The 17,168-nt window shown below is 40.5% G+C and overlaps 1 protein-coding gene across 6 annotated transcripts in view; it reads left to right on the top strand.

Moving 5' to 3' along the window:
• The window catches only part of GLRX3 (glutaredoxin 3), a 33,276-nt gene that overhangs the window by 9,014 nt on the left and 7,094 nt on the right, over nt 1–17,168 (top strand). For 4 of the 6 annotated variants that reach the window (XM_024121313.3, XM_007126688.4, XM_007126689.4 and 1 more), the window contains 6 exons: nt 5,433–5,507; nt 6,225–6,426; nt 11,545–11,717; nt 11,952–12,013; nt 14,224–14,281; nt 15,252–15,304. In XM_024121313.3, coding sequence (XP_023977081.1) covers nt 5,433–5,507; nt 6,225–6,426; nt 11,545–11,717; nt 11,952–12,013; nt 14,224–14,281; nt 15,252–15,304 — 623 coding nt within the window. Of the gene's footprint in view, nt 1–799; nt 909–1,323; nt 1,347–5,432; nt 5,508–6,224; nt 6,427–11,544; nt 11,718–11,951; nt 12,014–14,223; nt 14,282–15,251; nt 15,305–17,168 lie in introns of all 6 variants that reach the window. The other 2 variants (XM_028481116.2, XM_028481117.2) reach the window with 2 other exon arrangements.

Genomic DNA, 17,168 nt, shown 5'->3' on the forward strand with positions numbered 1-17,168 from the left:
ATTTGTGATCATCAACAATTCCTTATTTTGTAGAAGATGGTAAAATAATACCAGAGAAAAGCTAGCATACATTTTTGGTCCCAGTAGTTTGTGCTCATTGGAATACGTTGCTGAAAGGCAAGATTTTCACATATATTACATCTGAATCCCCTCACTTCCTGGACTGATGATATGGTAATAAAGTACCTGTGCTCCTTCCTGGTGCCATGTTTAGGCTGCGTGCTGGTTGCACTCACCTGCATCGGCTGCCATGTCCAGTCAGGTCCTGGGGCTGTGTCCCACCCTGATGTTCTCACACCTGCAGGGGCATGGAGGAGATCCATGAGTTATTTCTCTTGCTGGAAGTCTCACAGAAACCTTCGTTTGTTCAGAATAAAATTAACCAGCTAATTAAAATATCAAGTGCCTTTGCTTTTCAAATTTTGTAAAGTCAGTTTGTTAGCACTTTAAAATGGGAATACATGTTTATCATTAAATCAAATTGTTTGGTAGATAGACTATTTCAAGATAGTTTCTGGTAGGGGCTGGGAAGGAGGAAGAATAGTATTGGGTCATGAAATTGGGTACCACTAGTCATGTTCCTGGTCCAAGTCAAATCCATCTTTTAATAGGAGTGGCAATTTATTTTAAAAATTTTGTAGTTGATTTTATTATTTTATTTTTTAAGTAAAGATTGTGTATATTTAAGGTGTACAACATGATGATTTAAATCAAATCCATTTTGTGTGAAGTCTTTCTTGTGTACTTACGTGGCTTTTTAAAATTTTTTTTCCCTTCTTTCCTCTCTCTCCGAAACTAGTCTTTGCCATTGTTTGGACTGTTAGTCGGGGAATATCTTGTATCTTCATCTGCTCTGTCATTTCGTTCCCGTTTTGTTGGCTTCTTGACTAGATGGTGGGATACTTGAGGTAGGGACCTTTACTTTACCATGTTTTTTTTTGTTGTTGTTGTTTGTTCGTTTTTGTTTTTGTTTTAAATTGCTTTCCTTTGTGCAGGTGGGAGCAGAGAATATTGATCAGTTTATTTGGCATCTTAGAGAGCATGTGTAGGATTCCATTTTTTAGGAACTCTAAGATGTCTCTCATATAATTCTAGTAGAATTGTTAAATCTTAAAAAACATCCGTTTTAATCGATGCTGTCTTGGTAATAAAAAAATACCACAATTAACATAGTTTATTAGCTGTTACTGGGCTAAGTTTGGCAATGTCTTTAAAAAAGTTATCAGAAATGTTAATTTAAATACTATTTTGAAATTTATATTTGGCTATCTGACAAATAAAGAATTTGATTTTGAAAATTTTTCCTTTTGTATCTTGTCACAGGGCAGAAAGAAGCCCTGTAGGAGGTATGACAGAATGTCCCGGAATGTCAGGTGGTTTTGTTTGTTTGCTTGTTTTATTGAAATATAGCTGATTTATACTGGAATGTCGAATTTCATCATTCTGGCCTTAACCTTGGAGGCTCATTGCCACCACTGGCAAGTAGTCATTCCCATTTTGGCTTAGGAATAGTGACCACTGTTAGTTCAATATTCTGTTCAAAATTTATTTCTTGAACACTTAATTATACGCCACACAGTATGCTAGTTACTGGGAATGTGGAACAGTAAAGGTACAGACAGTAAATGGGTAACACATAGTACCAAGGTAATTTCAGGTGGTAGTAAGTTCAGCAAAAGAAATGAATAGGCAGGTTATGAAAGATGGGAACTTGGGTGGGTGGGGTGCTTTATTTAGGTTGGGCTGAAAAGGTGTATCTAATAAGTGAGAGTTAAAAAATGAGAAGGTGGCAGTCATTGGAAGAGCTGGGAGAGAGCTTTTAGGTAGAGGCTTAGCAAGTGCAGACTTTAGAGGATCAGTAGTTGGCCAGTGGGGCTGGAGGGCAGTGAAGGAGAGGCTCTGACATGAAGTCGCAGAGGTAGGCAAGGGCCAAGTGGCCTTGTGGGCAGCGGTCACGTTTTGGTTTTATTCCAAGTGCAGTGGAAGTGACATAGTCTGATTCCTAAGTCGATTACTATGGCTGCCATGTGGAGAATGGTTTGAAGGGGTTAAGGGTGCAGACTAGAAGCAGGTATACTAGTTAGGAGGCTGTTTCACTGGGCCAGGTGAGAGATGCCTTAGACACTAGTGGGGAGAATGTTGTAAGAAATGTCGTGGTCTGAGTCGGCTTATATTTTGGAGGGGGGGCACCCAGGAGACCTGTTGATGGATTGGATGTCAGGGGTGAAGGAAATAAGATTAGTCAAGGTTGTCTCCTTTTTGATTCGAGCAAGTAGATGGCTTAAATGAGATAGGGATGCCTTGGGGAGGAACAGGTTTAGTGGGAGATATCCAGTAGGGATCTGCGTGCAGATGTCGAGTGTGTGGCTTGGAGGTCAGAGGAGTGGTCTGGCCTGGAGAGAACTTGGGTGGCAGTACCACATTGGTGCTCCTTAGAGCCAGGGGGTCGTATGAGACCGCTCTAGGAAAATGAGTGTGGGCAAGAGAAGTAGACTCAGAACTAAGTCCTGGGGTGTGCAGCCATGTGGTGGTTGGCCAGAGGTGAAGGAAGAAGCCAGAGACTCGGTCTGAGAGTTGGAGGAAAAGAAACCACAGAAAGCCAAGGGAAGGGTATCAGAGAAAGTGGGTGTGGTCATCCTTACTGAATGATACTGAAAGGTCAGTAAAATGAAGGAAAAAGGCGTAACCATTGGATCTGGTGAAGTGGCAACAGGGCCGCGGAGAGTGGAGTGAGACTCTGGAGCCAGACTGCCTTGCTCCACCGCCCAGCAGTGTTGTAGTCTCGACATGTTACCTGGCCTCTTTAAGTTCCGGTTTCTTCCTTAAGACAGCACCTGTTGTGACGATTAAGTGAACTCAGTGCCTGAACGTACTTAGAACGGTGTTAGCCATTATCATCACGATGGTCAGTGGTGACCCTGGTAAATTGAAGGAGATGATGCAGAATTCCCTTCCTCTGGACTCACCTTGCTTTAGTAACACCTCCCTGCCCTCCTCCTCCTTCTCCACAGACACAAAGCACACTGTGTGGGGAGGGTCCAAGTTTGAGATTCACGGTATAGGAAGCATGTGGTTCCCCCAAAGGCCTTCCGGCTGGGAATCCATTCTGGAAATATTCGTGTCTGTTTTGTCCTGAAGTCATGTATAAGTCCTATCTTTGAAATTTGATTATTTCTTGTTTGATTGTTGTCGTAGAAAAGTTAACCATAGTATAGTGGAAAAAGCACAGGCTTTGTAGTCAAACAAACATGGGTTTGTTTCTCAACCCTGCTGCTTATTTACTATGTCTGGAAGTGACCTCTTTACCTGGCCCCCTGTGACGCTGAGATGATTACATGCCCCATACTTCCCAGGCTGTGACAGGTCTAGGTGGTCTCATGTAAAGGCATGTCGTGGTTTATGGCACAGAGCGGGCCTCCAAGGAAGGTATTAGCTCTTATTGGCCATCTTTGGTCTCTTCGGAATGCAGAAGAAAATGAAAATTAAAAATTTTTAGAATTTATACATTTATCTTCTACTTCCATTGTCATTAACGGTTATGTTGTTTTACATCCAACGGAAATATTTCCAAAGAGTTTTAGTGTTGTGAAGGTTTCGGACTTCAGGTGCCCTTGATATTCTGGGGGACGGCTTCGCCTTTAATGGTGCTCCTGGCCCAGGCTCAGGAGGATTTGCCTGTCACCGTTGCCTTTGTCTTATTAAGATCTCGTCTTCTGGGAGCTCATTTAAGGGAGGCACGTGTAGCGATCCTCCTGGCTTCAGCAAGAATTTCAAGAGCATCATTTGCTTCCTAGAAGAGTTGTCAGTAAGGGACCCTACTGAAAACCAGCGGGAATATGAGAAGAAGCGATCAAGTTTCAAAAGCATATAGGAATTTGATTTTATGAGTCAGGATGCTGCTTGTTTTGTTCTGGTTTAAAACTCTTTTATCTTGTTTATACTTAGTGTTGCCTGGTTTTTGATTTGTATCACTTTTCTGTTAGAATCCAGGAGTGCCAGCGATGGGGATCTTCACTGAGCCTGGCCCAGTCAGTGCCCAGTGTGTGGTGGGCACTCACCAGATGTTAGCCTAAAGATAGATAGTAATGCGCTGCCTTTGTCATCACCTTTGTGCTCTTCTTTGGTCTGAGTGTGGAACTGTATGAAGGAATATAGCACAGAAGTTTCTTAGACTTTAGAAAGAGTCTCTTCTAAATAGCTGTCTCCGAATGCTTTACCTTCTCTTTGTTCTTTTTTCAGTTTTATTGGACACTTGACATCGACTTTAAAATGTATATAATTTTTCACATTGGAGAATGAAAATAATTTAAATTATTGTTTCAAAAGGGCGTTGTAAAGAAATGAGAATTAAGGTGGTAAGAGAGCACCCAAGGACGTATGGGCTGGAGACACACGCCAAAGACAGACGGCTGCTTCCCGCTTTGTCACTGCCGCCCGTTTGATGGGCTAGGGCTCCAGACAAAAATAGTGTCTCCAGCCCGGTGGGGGTCTTTCACTCCTGGAAGAATGCAGTGTATATAGTTTAAACTCTTTAACAGTAGAATTTATCAATAAATTTTATTTCCTGCAGGTGTAGTGTGAATTTAGATTTTTATTGGTTTTCAGAGTTTATATTACATTGACAGTCCCATGAGGGAAAGATACAGTGTATCTCAGTTTTTCTCAAAGTACACAGTTTAGAAAGTCTGAGTAAAAAGCTTGAGGTAATTGTGTTCTAATTATTTAGAAAGGGCATTACTAAATAATGTTTAAGTTTGTGTATCAGATACCACATCAGATCTTGTTGAAGGACTTCAAGGAAATTATCGAGTAGAATGTGGTCATCTTATTTAAAATGCATTTAAATGTATGAATAGACCTAGAAGCAAGTAACCTGGCAAGATATCTGCTTTGGGTCCAGCAGCCTTGCAGGAGTTAAAAGTAAAATTTATCAGACATCAGTAATTTATTGAAGAAATACTCCTTTTTGCTTCATAATTTGCAGAAGGCTGCAACTGTCAGTCATGATGTACTGCCTCTTGAAATTAGTCAATAGAGCAAACAGCAAGAATTGCTGTGGGCAGAAAATAAGCACTGTAATCATGACATAACTGGGGTCAGTGATTTATGGATTTCAATATAGTCGTAGCTGCATATGATTGAAAATTTACTAGGTCACTAGTGCACCAAAAATTTTATTCACAGCCTCCAGGCATCTTTTGAAATGTGCAACAAAATAAAAACCACTGAACCTGTTTTGATACTGCAGACTCAGTGGATGACATGCCAGCCCAGTGAGTCTCATTTAAATGTAAATGTGTCATAAACTTTTGTACCATTCTCTTTAAAAACGTCAACTACTTGAAGGGATAGTGCATGTGAAACTGATTGACATATTGAAGCAGTAAAAAAGGATCTTTTTATAATCACGCTTAAATTCTTTTATTTTAAAGTTGGAAGCTGAAGCTGTTCCTGAAGTATCTGAAAAATATGAAATTAGTTCTGTTCCCACCTTTCTGTTTTTCAAGGTAAGGATAAAGATGGCAGAAGAGATCGTCTATCTGCAGTGGGCCACGGGGCTATCTGTGTTGGTTCCTTTGCCCTCTCCCCTGCTCCCTGAACATTAGGCATTTGCTTGCTCCTGGCTTTGCCCTTTCTTCTTGTAGTCTCATCGTTTGCTTGCCCTCGGGGGTCCTGGAAAAGGGGCATGGACTGTGGAGTTCCGGCCCCCAGGATTGGAGAAAATTCCAGATAACGTGGTTGTAAACCCAGAATGTTCCCTGAGTTGGGTCAGAAGTTGGTTGTTCGGGGCATGTGCCTGGACGTAACGAAACATCTGGCTGGTTCTTGTTTGATTAATGACTCCTTTAGGAAGTGGGTGCAAATCAGTGCTTCAGGGTACCCCCTGGGTGTTAGCATAGTCCCCCAAGTACCTCATTTATACTTAAGAGTAGATTTGATCCCAGCGAGGGTGGGGAAATCCTTTCTGACCTGGTTTGAGAAGTAGTGCTGCTTTCCTAGTATGTTCCCGAAAAGGAAAAAAGAAAACAATTATTTATTTCTAAAATTGAGATGCACAGCAGGTAATCTGTAATCAGATTTAAAAAAAACTTTTCCAGTGATAATGTTGACCTCTTTAAAAACTGGCTAGAACTATGGATTTGTGCTCGTTGTAATTTTAGAGCCTAAGATATAGAGATGATGAAGAAATGCACACATACTCTAAATGACTTTTTTAACTTTAGAATTCTCAGAAAATGGACCGATTAGATGGTGCCCACGCCCCAGAGTTGACTAAAAAGGTTCAGCGACATGCGTCTAGCGGCTCCTTCCCACCCAGTGGTAATGAGCACCCGAAGGAAGACCTCACCCTTCGCCTGAAGAAGTTAACTCACGCTGCCCCCTGCATGTTGTTCATGAAGGGAACGCCTCAGGAGCCGCGCTGCGGTAAGGGGCTGCTCTGAGGATACGCACCGGGAGGGGCGCAGTTGAGGCGACGTGCTCTGTGCAGGCTGCGCCGCATATCTGATACTTGTGTTCAGACACCCTTAGAAGAGCGGGAAACTTATAACTCCCGGGGGATTCTGTAATGAGGTGTGAGAACTCGTTTGCAGTGTAGACTCGGAGAATGTTGGAACCAAAAGGCATCTTGGAAATCATCTGATTCAAAATCTTTGTTGTCTGCTACCGAAGTCCCAGTGAAGGTGACTCGCTCGGGTCGCTGGGTAGCTGAGTTGGGATTAGGTTCCGACTGCCAGACTGCCGTCTCCATTAATGGGCTTTTGGGCTGTTCAGTTAATTTTGCTCTTAACACTTACCTCTCTTTCTTGGCAGCCTCCTTTTGTTCACATAGTCCAGATTTAGCAGTTTGAAAATGTGCAGAATTGCAGTAGTGTTCCTATGTCTGCCCGGTGTACTTCTGCCTTCCCTGTTGTCTCTCAGCGTCTGATGACTCTATTATTCACCCATTGATGTCAAGTCCAATTTGTAGCTGCTCATGATTTAAAGATTCCCAATTCTGTGGCTTAGAGTCACTCTTATTGTCTTACCACAGGCATGCTTGGAATTTTGTCCTTGAGTAAGTCTCAGAGTTATTTGGCCCCTCTGGTATTGGGGTTACATTGGTTTCTTTTTACTGTGCCTTGTACAACATTATTATGCTGCATAATGGAGCATTTAATGCCTTTTGGTGATGCGAGTTTGTTTCAACTGCACAGGAGGGATTTATTAAGATAGGTGGCAGGAAAGTTGAGTGTGTTATTGATATGATTACTGCATGTCCAGTGTGACTTTATAATATAGCCAAGCTTCCAGTATAAAGTTAATTGTAAATTCTTCCCTGTATAGTTAGCAAATTACATATTAAAGTATGAAGCAGTCTAGTTTTAAACGTAAAGTTTCATGATGAATTCTATCTTCGGAAGGTAAAGAAATGGTTCTTTTTTCTCTCAGTTATGCTTGAAAATTTTCCTTGCCAGTATTTCCATGTCAGATGCGTGCTGTTTGTGTATTGAAAGGCTAACTTAGTCTGTACTAGAGTTAACCAAAGATAGCAACAGATAGTCTCTGTGTTTTGGTTGTTTGTTTTTAATGGATGTTGCAACTGGTTCAATTTCTCCCATCAGGCATGAAAATCATTTCTAGTACTTTATGTGGTGACCTAATAACAGGGACTTAAATCAGTCCAGTGCATTTTATTTAATACCTTCATTGAAGCCTGAAGTGCTGTAGAACTGGTTGTAAGATGTGGAGGAACCGGTGGGACAGGTTATACACAGGAAACCTACAGTAAAACCAGTAGAATATTATTTTCTTTGGGAATGAACAGTAGTGTTCTCTTAATCGTTTCTGAATAATAACCTAATGAAATTGGCAGGTGGTTAAAACTGAAGCTTAGGGAAGGTATTCTGAGGCAGCAGAGAGGAAGGTGATAAATATACTGGAAGGCCTCGCAGACTAGATGTCACGACAGGTGAGCTGCAGTCCTAACTGCCCCTGTGCCTGCCACCTGCCTTGATAACCTGAGGTACAAATCAGTTACCTTCCGTGTGACTTCACTTCTTCCTTGGTGGTGTTGGGGGTTGGAGCCAGTCTTGGAGAGCCTTTTCAATTCAGATGTTGTATGATTATTCAAATAAATTAGAATTATACTTAGAAATAATCATTTTTCTGCTTACGTTTTACTTCATTGGACTGGATTTATGATGTATTTCTAGCCATTTTTATATTAACCATCTTAGTGGCATTTGGAAGACTGTACAAATAACGAGGTAGAATAAAAAAGAAACTTTGAAATATTTCAGAGCAATAGGAAAAAACGCTGTATTATAGACATTTAGATAAATTTGTATGATTATTCAAATAAATTAGAATTATACTTAGAAATAATCATTTTTCTGCTTACGTTTTACTTCATTGGACTGGATTTATGATGTATTTCTAGCCATTTTTATATTAACCATCTTAGTGGCATTTGGAAGACTGTACAAATAACGAGGTAGAATAAAAAACTTTGAAATATTTCAGAGCAATAGGAAAAAACGCTGTATTATAGACATTTAGATAAATACTTGGGGAATTAAAAAAAGATTTTTAGATACATATTATAAACAGTTTCATTGCGTACAAGTACTTATTTTATTGTTTATAAATTTTTTATAATTACATTTTAATAGGCTTTTCTGTTTCCCAGTATTTTGGTTTCTGTTACATCATGTCTTTCTATCACATACAGTAAATAGATTATTTTAGAGTTTTGGTATTCTTTGAAAAAACGTCTACTTAAGGATTAATTGGGAGTCTTTTATTGTGACTGTGCCCTGCTGCTTCCGTCACTGATGCTGCTCTGATTCTGTTTGTCCTTTTCTGTGTGCACTGCTACACAAACTGTCTTTATCTTCACACTGTTCTCTTACAGGAATGTACACGACTTTCACCCTCTTCCTTTCTGAGCCTGTTTAGTGGACAGTTGTTTCTGCTTTTCTGGTGGTATGTTAGCGATGAGGCGTAGGCAAAGCCTCCTTTATAAAAGAATGGCCATCAGTGCTCATGAGCTCAAGTGGCTGGTATTTCCATACTTTGCACAGATTTCACTTTGAAAGCACTACCGTCAGTAACACACATTACTCCCTTTGGACGCCCTTTGTGGAGTAGAGCTACACTTGATTTTTCTTTAGCGGCCCCCCCCCTTGCTTTCATTTAATCAGAAAAACATGAATGAATAACATTTAAATTTTGCATCAAGGAGACCTTGAAAGCCATTTCAGGGTCTGCCCTGGAATCTACTTGGACTCAGCCCAGCCCCTGCACATTGCACATCTCTGTCTTCTTGACCTTCTCTTTTGGGCTCTACCTAGAGAATGGTATGTTGTATTAGGAGCCTGACATGTTGATAGGGTCTCAGTCGTCAAAGAATTAGATTATCCTTATTCTGTGCTGCTCAGGAGGACAGGAAAGAGAGGGCTCTCATGTTTTAGGATGATTTTCAAGAAGAGCTGAGACGTACATCTTTTTAAACAGAATGATAAATCCTTCAACATGCAGGTTAATCAAGTTATTTGGCAGTTCCTGTATCTATTTCTGCTAACAAAGCTTTTAGCAAAGCAAAAGGTATTTGAACCACAGTGCAGAAATTTCTCCTGCAGTGAGAGTCATCTAACTGGGTTTTACTTTTTAAATCAGACACAAAAACATTGCAGGTTCCACAGTGTTCTTCAGGGTCTCGTTCTTGTTACCTAGTGGGATAGTTAGGCTCCTTATTCATGTCTTCTGTCATGAGCAGAAATGATTGTGGGTAGAAATGGTGGTTCTGGGACAGTTAAACGTGGTTTTTCTACTTTTAAATATTTTTATTGCATGCATGCATTTTTCCTTAAAAAAGTGGGTGTAAACATTTTGTTATTAGAATAAAGCCTTCTCACTATTTTATCCTTAAGCATAACATTCCAGTCTGCCACTTTAACCCTTAAAAATGAAACTCTACCAATCAATCTTTCTAGTCTGCATGTAATTGCCTAAAGCAAAAATAAAGCTTTTTCTCAGCCAGTTACAGTAGAAATGAGTTAATATATTGGCAACAGAATAACCATCAGCAATCAGCCGTTAGCTGTTTACTAATGAACTCCCAGATGAATGAAAAATTTCAGAATCAGTGTTTTACTTCAGGCTGTACATGAACTTAACACTTCAGTTGTAGGAAAAGCAACTTATGTGCTATACAAATAAATACTGGTATTTCATCTCAATGAACGGCAGATCTAAAAATGTCTGGAGCCAGTAATAGATCCATTTTTTAATAGTAAAAGTGCTTTTTGCATGACATCAGGTAAAGCCTATTTGTACAATTAATTTTATACTGAATTTCATGGTTTGATTTTATTTAAAAATAATTGCAGATGCTGTTAAATCTTCCAGGAATTTTGAATCTGAAGAACAGGTTATTTTCCAGCGTATTACGACTGTGTTTAAAAAGAAGAATGATGGAATGTGAAAGAGAAGAGTACAGAGTATTGAAAAACAATAGGGAAGAATTAGCTTATAGAAAGAAAAATACTCTCTTTTCAGACAAGACTAATAGGTTTATAAAAGACTGATATTCACACTCTTATTCTTCAGTACTAATGTCATAATAAGAAAATGATGTCAAAAAAGTACAGAACAAAAAAAAGTATAATAAAATCATGGAACATAAGATTGTCACTACAGTGCGGTAAAAAAGAAATCACATTACATACTTTGGGGAATATAAATAGTTTTAGAAAAGAAACTGTCAAGTTATGACACCGGATGAGAAAGAATTCCAGCAGTCTACTGACAGTTCATATATAACAACAGAGAAGATAGCTTTGAAATTCAATGTGCTATATCCATTTTAGACTAAAAGAGAACACATTGCTTCTTGATTTTTAATTTATTCTGTTTAGGGATGGTAAAAATTGAGAACTATTGAAATGGGTACACAGGAAGTAGTAAAAGGGCAGTAGAAAACAAACAGAATTGGGTTTCCAAGTATGGTCAAGTACTAGTTAAAAATAACAATTGTAGAGTTTTTTTCCTCCACCCTGTGTTGATTCTCATAGATTCATAGAACAGCAGAGCTGGGAGGGACTGTCTGGGCGTCCACGTCAGTCCCCTGATTGATGGGAAAGTGCAGGGAGGCGGAGGTGGCTGTCTAGGCCTGAACTGTGCCTCCCCTTGGTGAATGGAGCCAGTGCTGGGGCTAGAGGTCTCTGCTTTTTGGCCAGTACTGTTTCTCCTACAACAAAAATACCTAATATTGAAGAGGAACTTTGATAAATAAACATACTTTTTTGTTTTGTTTTGTTTTGACGCACGAGTACTTTAAAAAGTTAAGCCATACCTGAACATGTGATGTGGTTCAAGGTCAGAGTAGGGGTTCTTGGAGTTTGCTTCCTCCTTACATACTATTCAGCCATGCTAATTAAATCATGGGTAAAATAGAGGCAGACATCTTTGTTCAGTAGATAATATGTAATCTGAATTAATTTAAAATTGTGTTTATTTGAGAGAGAAATTAAGTTCTTGATTTTCTTTTTCTGTATGCAGGTTTCAGCAAGCAGATGGTGGAAATTCTTAACAAACATAATATTCAGTTTAGCAGCTTCGATATCTTCTCAGATGAAGAAGTTCGTCAGGGCCTCAAAACCTATTCCAATTGGCCCACCTATCCCCAGCTCTATGTTTCTGGAGAGCTCATAGGAGGACTTGATATAATTAAGGTTAGACTTGAGAAGACTGTACCTTATAAAGAATTTTCATATTTAAGCATACTTTTATAAGTGCTGTATTAAATCTAAAGTATAAATTTCTTAAGGCTCTGCCTTTATGAATATGAATCTGAAATAAATACAAAGTATTTCTGATGAGGTGATTAATATTTTGTATTATGGCATGACCAGGGAGGTTTATGTTATAATAAATGTTTCTTAAACTTACATGTATGTTTATTTTAGGAGCTAGAAGCATCTAAAGAACTAGACACAATTTGCCCCAAAGCCCCCAAGTTAGAGGAAAGGTAAGCGTTTTAAAAGTTTCAGTCTGCTGTTATTTTAAAAACATTTTTAAATTTTCAGTTTTTGCATTACTCTTTCTATGTAGAAATCAGAGATTTGCTTTTGTATGCCGAAGTCATAATTGTGTCGTTTGCAAACTAGTCATGCAGACTTGGGAAGGTCTGATTTGGATTGGAGAAAATTTTGTACCAATTTAATGATTATGTGGAGGATAGTCTTTGTTTTATAGAAATGTCATTGTCACCATGGAACGACCAAATTTTAGTTCTCTCCATTTCGGAGCTGGGATCCAGTTGTCTTGGTGTTCAGGTTTTAGTCACGGTTCCTGCTCACAGCCTAAAGCTGGCTTACTTGTGATTTCTTCTTTTGCTGTCACTATCCTGGTAGAACACTGTGAAAAGTGGTTGAGTGTGGAAAGCAGATGCAGTTCATGGAGTTCGTGTGTAAACACTTGGGGGATTTCTCACTTCCTTTCGAAGAACTGTGGTAATTTAAAAATTCAAGGAGGTTTTAGAGCTGTAAAATCTCTTTGTTTTATGAAGGATCTCAATCTGCTTTCAGAGAATTTATCTTATAGAAAGTTTGGGCTTTGGCCAGTAGGAAAACTTAAAGTTAGGATTTTAAATGTAATAAATATTAATTAATGTAGAGGATTAAAAAGCAGTTTATTTTGAAATACAGCAGCATATCAGCCATTCATAGTTGGGGCTTGACTTTGTAAGGTAAAACTTCCTATTGTAATTCTATCATCATTTAACATTTTGGGATTTTCTAAAAGTGTTTAATAATAAACACCTCATTTATCTGTTTTTGATTAATGAAGTAAGCCTCATAGTTTGCATATAAGTCGAGCTGACCTTTAAGTGCCACATTTTCTCAAATGATTTACACCCTTTACTACCTTTTAGGTAGGAAAGTGCTGCTCCTACCTAGCTTCTTTGACACTCGAGCGTCTTCAGTTGGGTTCCTGCTGTACGGCCTGGGTGGCCATGGAGGCTGTGTGGCCTCAGAAGACTGCTGTGCTTTTTCTCATTTCTTTTTACAGATACACTTGTATTTGCTTTCCGTTTATTTTCCTCTGTGTTGAATACACTTTTGCTGTTGTTTTTGTCCCTGTCTTCATCAGATCTTCTCTCTCTTTTCCTGATGTGCTGCATTTGTATCTCCTGTGGTTTCAGACACCAGAAGATAACTGGCTAGAATTACATAGAAAGTAATATCCAGGATATTTTGACTTACATAGAAAGTAATACCCAGTATATTTTGAGTAAAAATTTAAAGGGCTCCTGGAAAGCAGAGTGCAGGAGCCTGAGTTCCTGGGCTTGGCCATGTCTCTGTGGGTGGGACAGAGGGACCTGTTTGGTTTCCTGGATCCCGGAGTTGGGTCTCCAGGTGCGTGATTGGGGTCTTTGTGAGAATTAGCTGATTGTACCACATGAAAGTGTATGTGACGTAGCTTTGTGCATGGTTTGTGTGTCTCGTTTGTGATACCTGTTTTCTCTGAGGAGATTTGGAGCCATGAATGATCCAGAGCACGTGGAAGGAGGAGAACACGGTGCTGTGACCACCATTGTCCACTGGGGCCTAGAGGCCCTTCAGCAGCCCGTTGTCCTGGCGTGGACTGTCCCTGAGAGTCATTACTGGGCCCTAGGCTGCATGCAGATGGTTAGCATTCCTGACAGCAAGTTAGATCGTGAGGTTTGAAAGATGGTATAAAGTACCAAACATAAAGTCAGGATGAGAGCATTTGATTTTAGTAGCTGGTGTTGGTTGGTGCTCCAAGATTTAGCGCTTCTCCCTCCAGGTGGGACCTTATGGGCGTGAAGAGTGTACAGCCATGCGGGCCTCATGACGGGAAAGGGACACAGACGTCTAGTTCTGGAAATTCTGGGTGGGCTCAGTCTATAGGTCCCTGACTGAACAATTCCTTATTGAGTTGGTTATTATTATTTTTTTAGTTCTGTGAGTTGGTGGGCTTAAATTGCAACTTGAAGGCACGTTCATTGCCTTAAAAAGCCATATTGTGTTTTACAGTGGCTCAGGGAGACAGTGAAATAAAGGAAACTGTCAGTGCGTTTGCTTGTTTAATGCCACTCAAAGCTGTGGACTCTCATCCTGCTGTCCCTCAAAGATGTACGCTGCTCATGAAGCAGAGTGAAAGTGGTGTTTAATAATTTAGCTGAGCCGTTTTATATCAATTTTCTCTCTTTAGGCTCAAAGTACTGACAAAGAAAGCTTCTGTGATGCTGTTTATGAAAGGAAACAAACAGGTAAAGAACTCAAAAATGGTTTTATTTGTAATTTCTTTTGATGTTAACATCTGCAACAAGGGGACACTTAAATCTTTTTTTCCTGGCTTTAGCTAATGAAGCTGTAGTGGTAGCAGGAAGTTATCCAGGCCTCAGTTGGTGCTTATGGAGATCAAACAAAGTGATCTACATTTTGCTTGACTTTATCATCAAATCTCAGTGGGGTGCATTTCTTCCTGCTGCCAAACTTTGTCAGCTAACGTGGTCAGCACTGTTAACACTGGACTGGTTCTGTTAGCTGCTGTTGACTCCTGGAGTGTGCAGTTTGGTTCTCTACTTCCCGAGTTACACCTTTGTTTTTTCTTCTTGATGGTTATTTAAAGCAGATTTTTATCCTTTTGTTCCTGGAAGCCCAGGAAGTATGCATGAATTCTGGGAACAGAATCATTCGTGCAGTTAAGGTGTTTATGTGGTGCCAGGTCTTTCCCACAGGATTGGGAGTTGGAATCCTGGGGTGTGAAAAAAACTAAGATTGTTCCATAACCTCAGAAAAGTTTGGTGCTTTATAGTGTAAAGGTAGATTTTAAAAGTGGGAGTAGGATTCCAGTTGGGAGTAGGAAAACAATGACCCTAATCATTGCAGAAAGGTGGAGTTGAGGCTGTCAGTGAAATAGAGAGGGGGCAGCAGAAGCCTCAGGGTCTAACTCAGGACCTTTCTGACCACAAAGGTTATAACGTCAGAGCACGGGTCATCTCCAGTGGTTACAACCCAGGTGAGTTTAGGGGCCGTGCGTCTGGGACGACGTCTGGATGGGTCAGTCCTGAAGGTGCCGGTCTCATTCCTCTGACGGCTCTTGATGTGAAGAGGCCCTGGGAGGTGGCTGCCTTCTGCAGGTGCTATCCCCCTTGACAGAGCATTAGATACAGCCATGCTAGTGGGCTGTGTGGGAAATGCAGTGCATCCTAAAATTTGTTTTTTTTCTAAATTTAGGAAGCTAAGTGTGGCTTCAGCAGACAGATTCTGGAAATACTAAATAGTACCGCGTAAGTAAATCTTGTTTTCAAATGGTATATTTTAAGAAATTCTAACTTTTCAGTTCTGCCACTGATGCTTTTCAGTTGTTATATCTGTTCGTACATTTTTATCTGTTTATTTTTGCTATAACGTTTTGCGAATGCTTTAGCTTAGACCACAGTAGAATTTTCTGGCCGGTGTCCAACCTGTCGGTAACATAAAGGAGGTATTCTGGTAATCATCAGAATAACTCTTTGTCTGCTTTCCCAGAGGAAAGTTGATAACTAAGTTCTTACCATGCATAAAGATATTTTAGGGAACGTGTATTACAGATTTTTAATTTTCTTTAAAAAAATATTCTAGTTTCCAAATAGTTCATGAAAGTGATAGGATACATATTAAGATCCATTATCTGGATCTGAGAAATAGGGTAAATTAAATTGCAGAGCTCATGCTTTTGCTCTCCATAGTGATGGAGCTGCCAGGTAAGAAAATTGTAATTGAGTTTTGTGGTTAAAAACCAAACCACTTGGGACTTCCCTGGTGACGCAGGGGTTAAGAATCCGCCTGCCAGTGCAGGGGACACGGGTTCGAGCTCTGGTCTGGGAAGGTCCCACAGGCCGCGGAGCAGCTAAGCCCGTGAGCCACAACTACTGAGCCTGTACTCTAGAGCCCGTGTGCCACAACTACTGAGCCCATGTGCCACAGCTACTGAAGCCCACATGCCTAGAGCCCGTGCTCCGCAACAAGAGAAGCCACTGCAATGAGAAGCCTGCGCACCGCAACGAAGAGTAGCCCCCGCTCGCTGCAGCTAGAGAAAGCCCGTGCGCCGCAACGAAGACCCAACGCAGCCAGAAATAAATAAATAAATAAAATAAATTTATTAAAAAAAAAAAACGAAAACAAAGAAAACACCAAACCACTTGTTTGGAGATACTTAGCACATGTTCTATGGGGTTGTCAAATGTTTCTGCTTATTTTTCTTCCTTATTATTTCTCAACTGCTTCTTTTCAATATTGTAAGGATTCTAACCGTAGCTTTAAATAGACTAGCCAACCCTATGAAGTGACACGGAAAGTCATCTCTGAAGCATTTGGGCATTCTTGGGCAGGGTGGAGTAGCACAGGTTCAAATACAACTTTAGGGACCAAAGAAGAAACACAGTTCTTTTCAAATGGTTGTGACATTTCACAGAGGAGAGTCTAGTCGCTTTTGTCCTGTGGCCTTCAGCTGCCTCGTTTTCACCCCACCCCAGGATGTAGGAGAGGCCGGCCTGGCTTTGGTCGTTTTTTTACGCCCCCTTTCTCTGTCTTCCCTCTGCCACAGCTCCCAGTGAGTCGCTGCTCTCAGGCCACCTCTCCCTAGTGCCAGTGTGTCCCCTCAGATCCTGAGGCCAGGGTAGGACAACCCTAGGCCCATCACTGCTCAAGTATTTGGTGGAAAGTCTCCATAACTTTATTTTCTGTCCCATGTCTGTCTAATCCTGATTGGATTGGAAGCACCAGTTAACCCCCAGTGGAGCGCCTTCTTTGGGAGAGAGTGCCCTCCTGGCTCGAGACTGGCTAAACGCCTCCCAGGGTCTTGTTAACTTGAGTGGACCGTGATCTTGCTGAGAGCCATTAGAATGTGGAGGAAGCTCCTGGTGCTTTATTCCTTTCCTCCATTCTTGCACTTGTCTGTTCCTTCCCTAGCCAAAATACGTGTGCCTTGAGGGGCTGAGTACCTAGTGTGTATTGGGTGGGGAAAGCACCCTTTATAGTGAACTTCTAGGAGATATATTGGCTGCTGTGACTCTATATACCTATGAACATTTAGGCCCAGCACTTCTTAGATCCTTTATAGATAGTTCCAGAACTCATTATTTGTATCGTACTGAGTCAATTAGGAGATCT

This window comes from Physeter macrocephalus, chromosome 20 (genome assembly GCF_002837175.3).
Source record: "Physeter macrocephalus isolate SW-GA chromosome 20, ASM283717v5, whole genome shotgun sequence".
Taxonomy (NCBI): Eukaryota; Metazoa; Chordata; class Mammalia; order Artiodactyla; family Physeteridae; genus Physeter; species Physeter macrocephalus.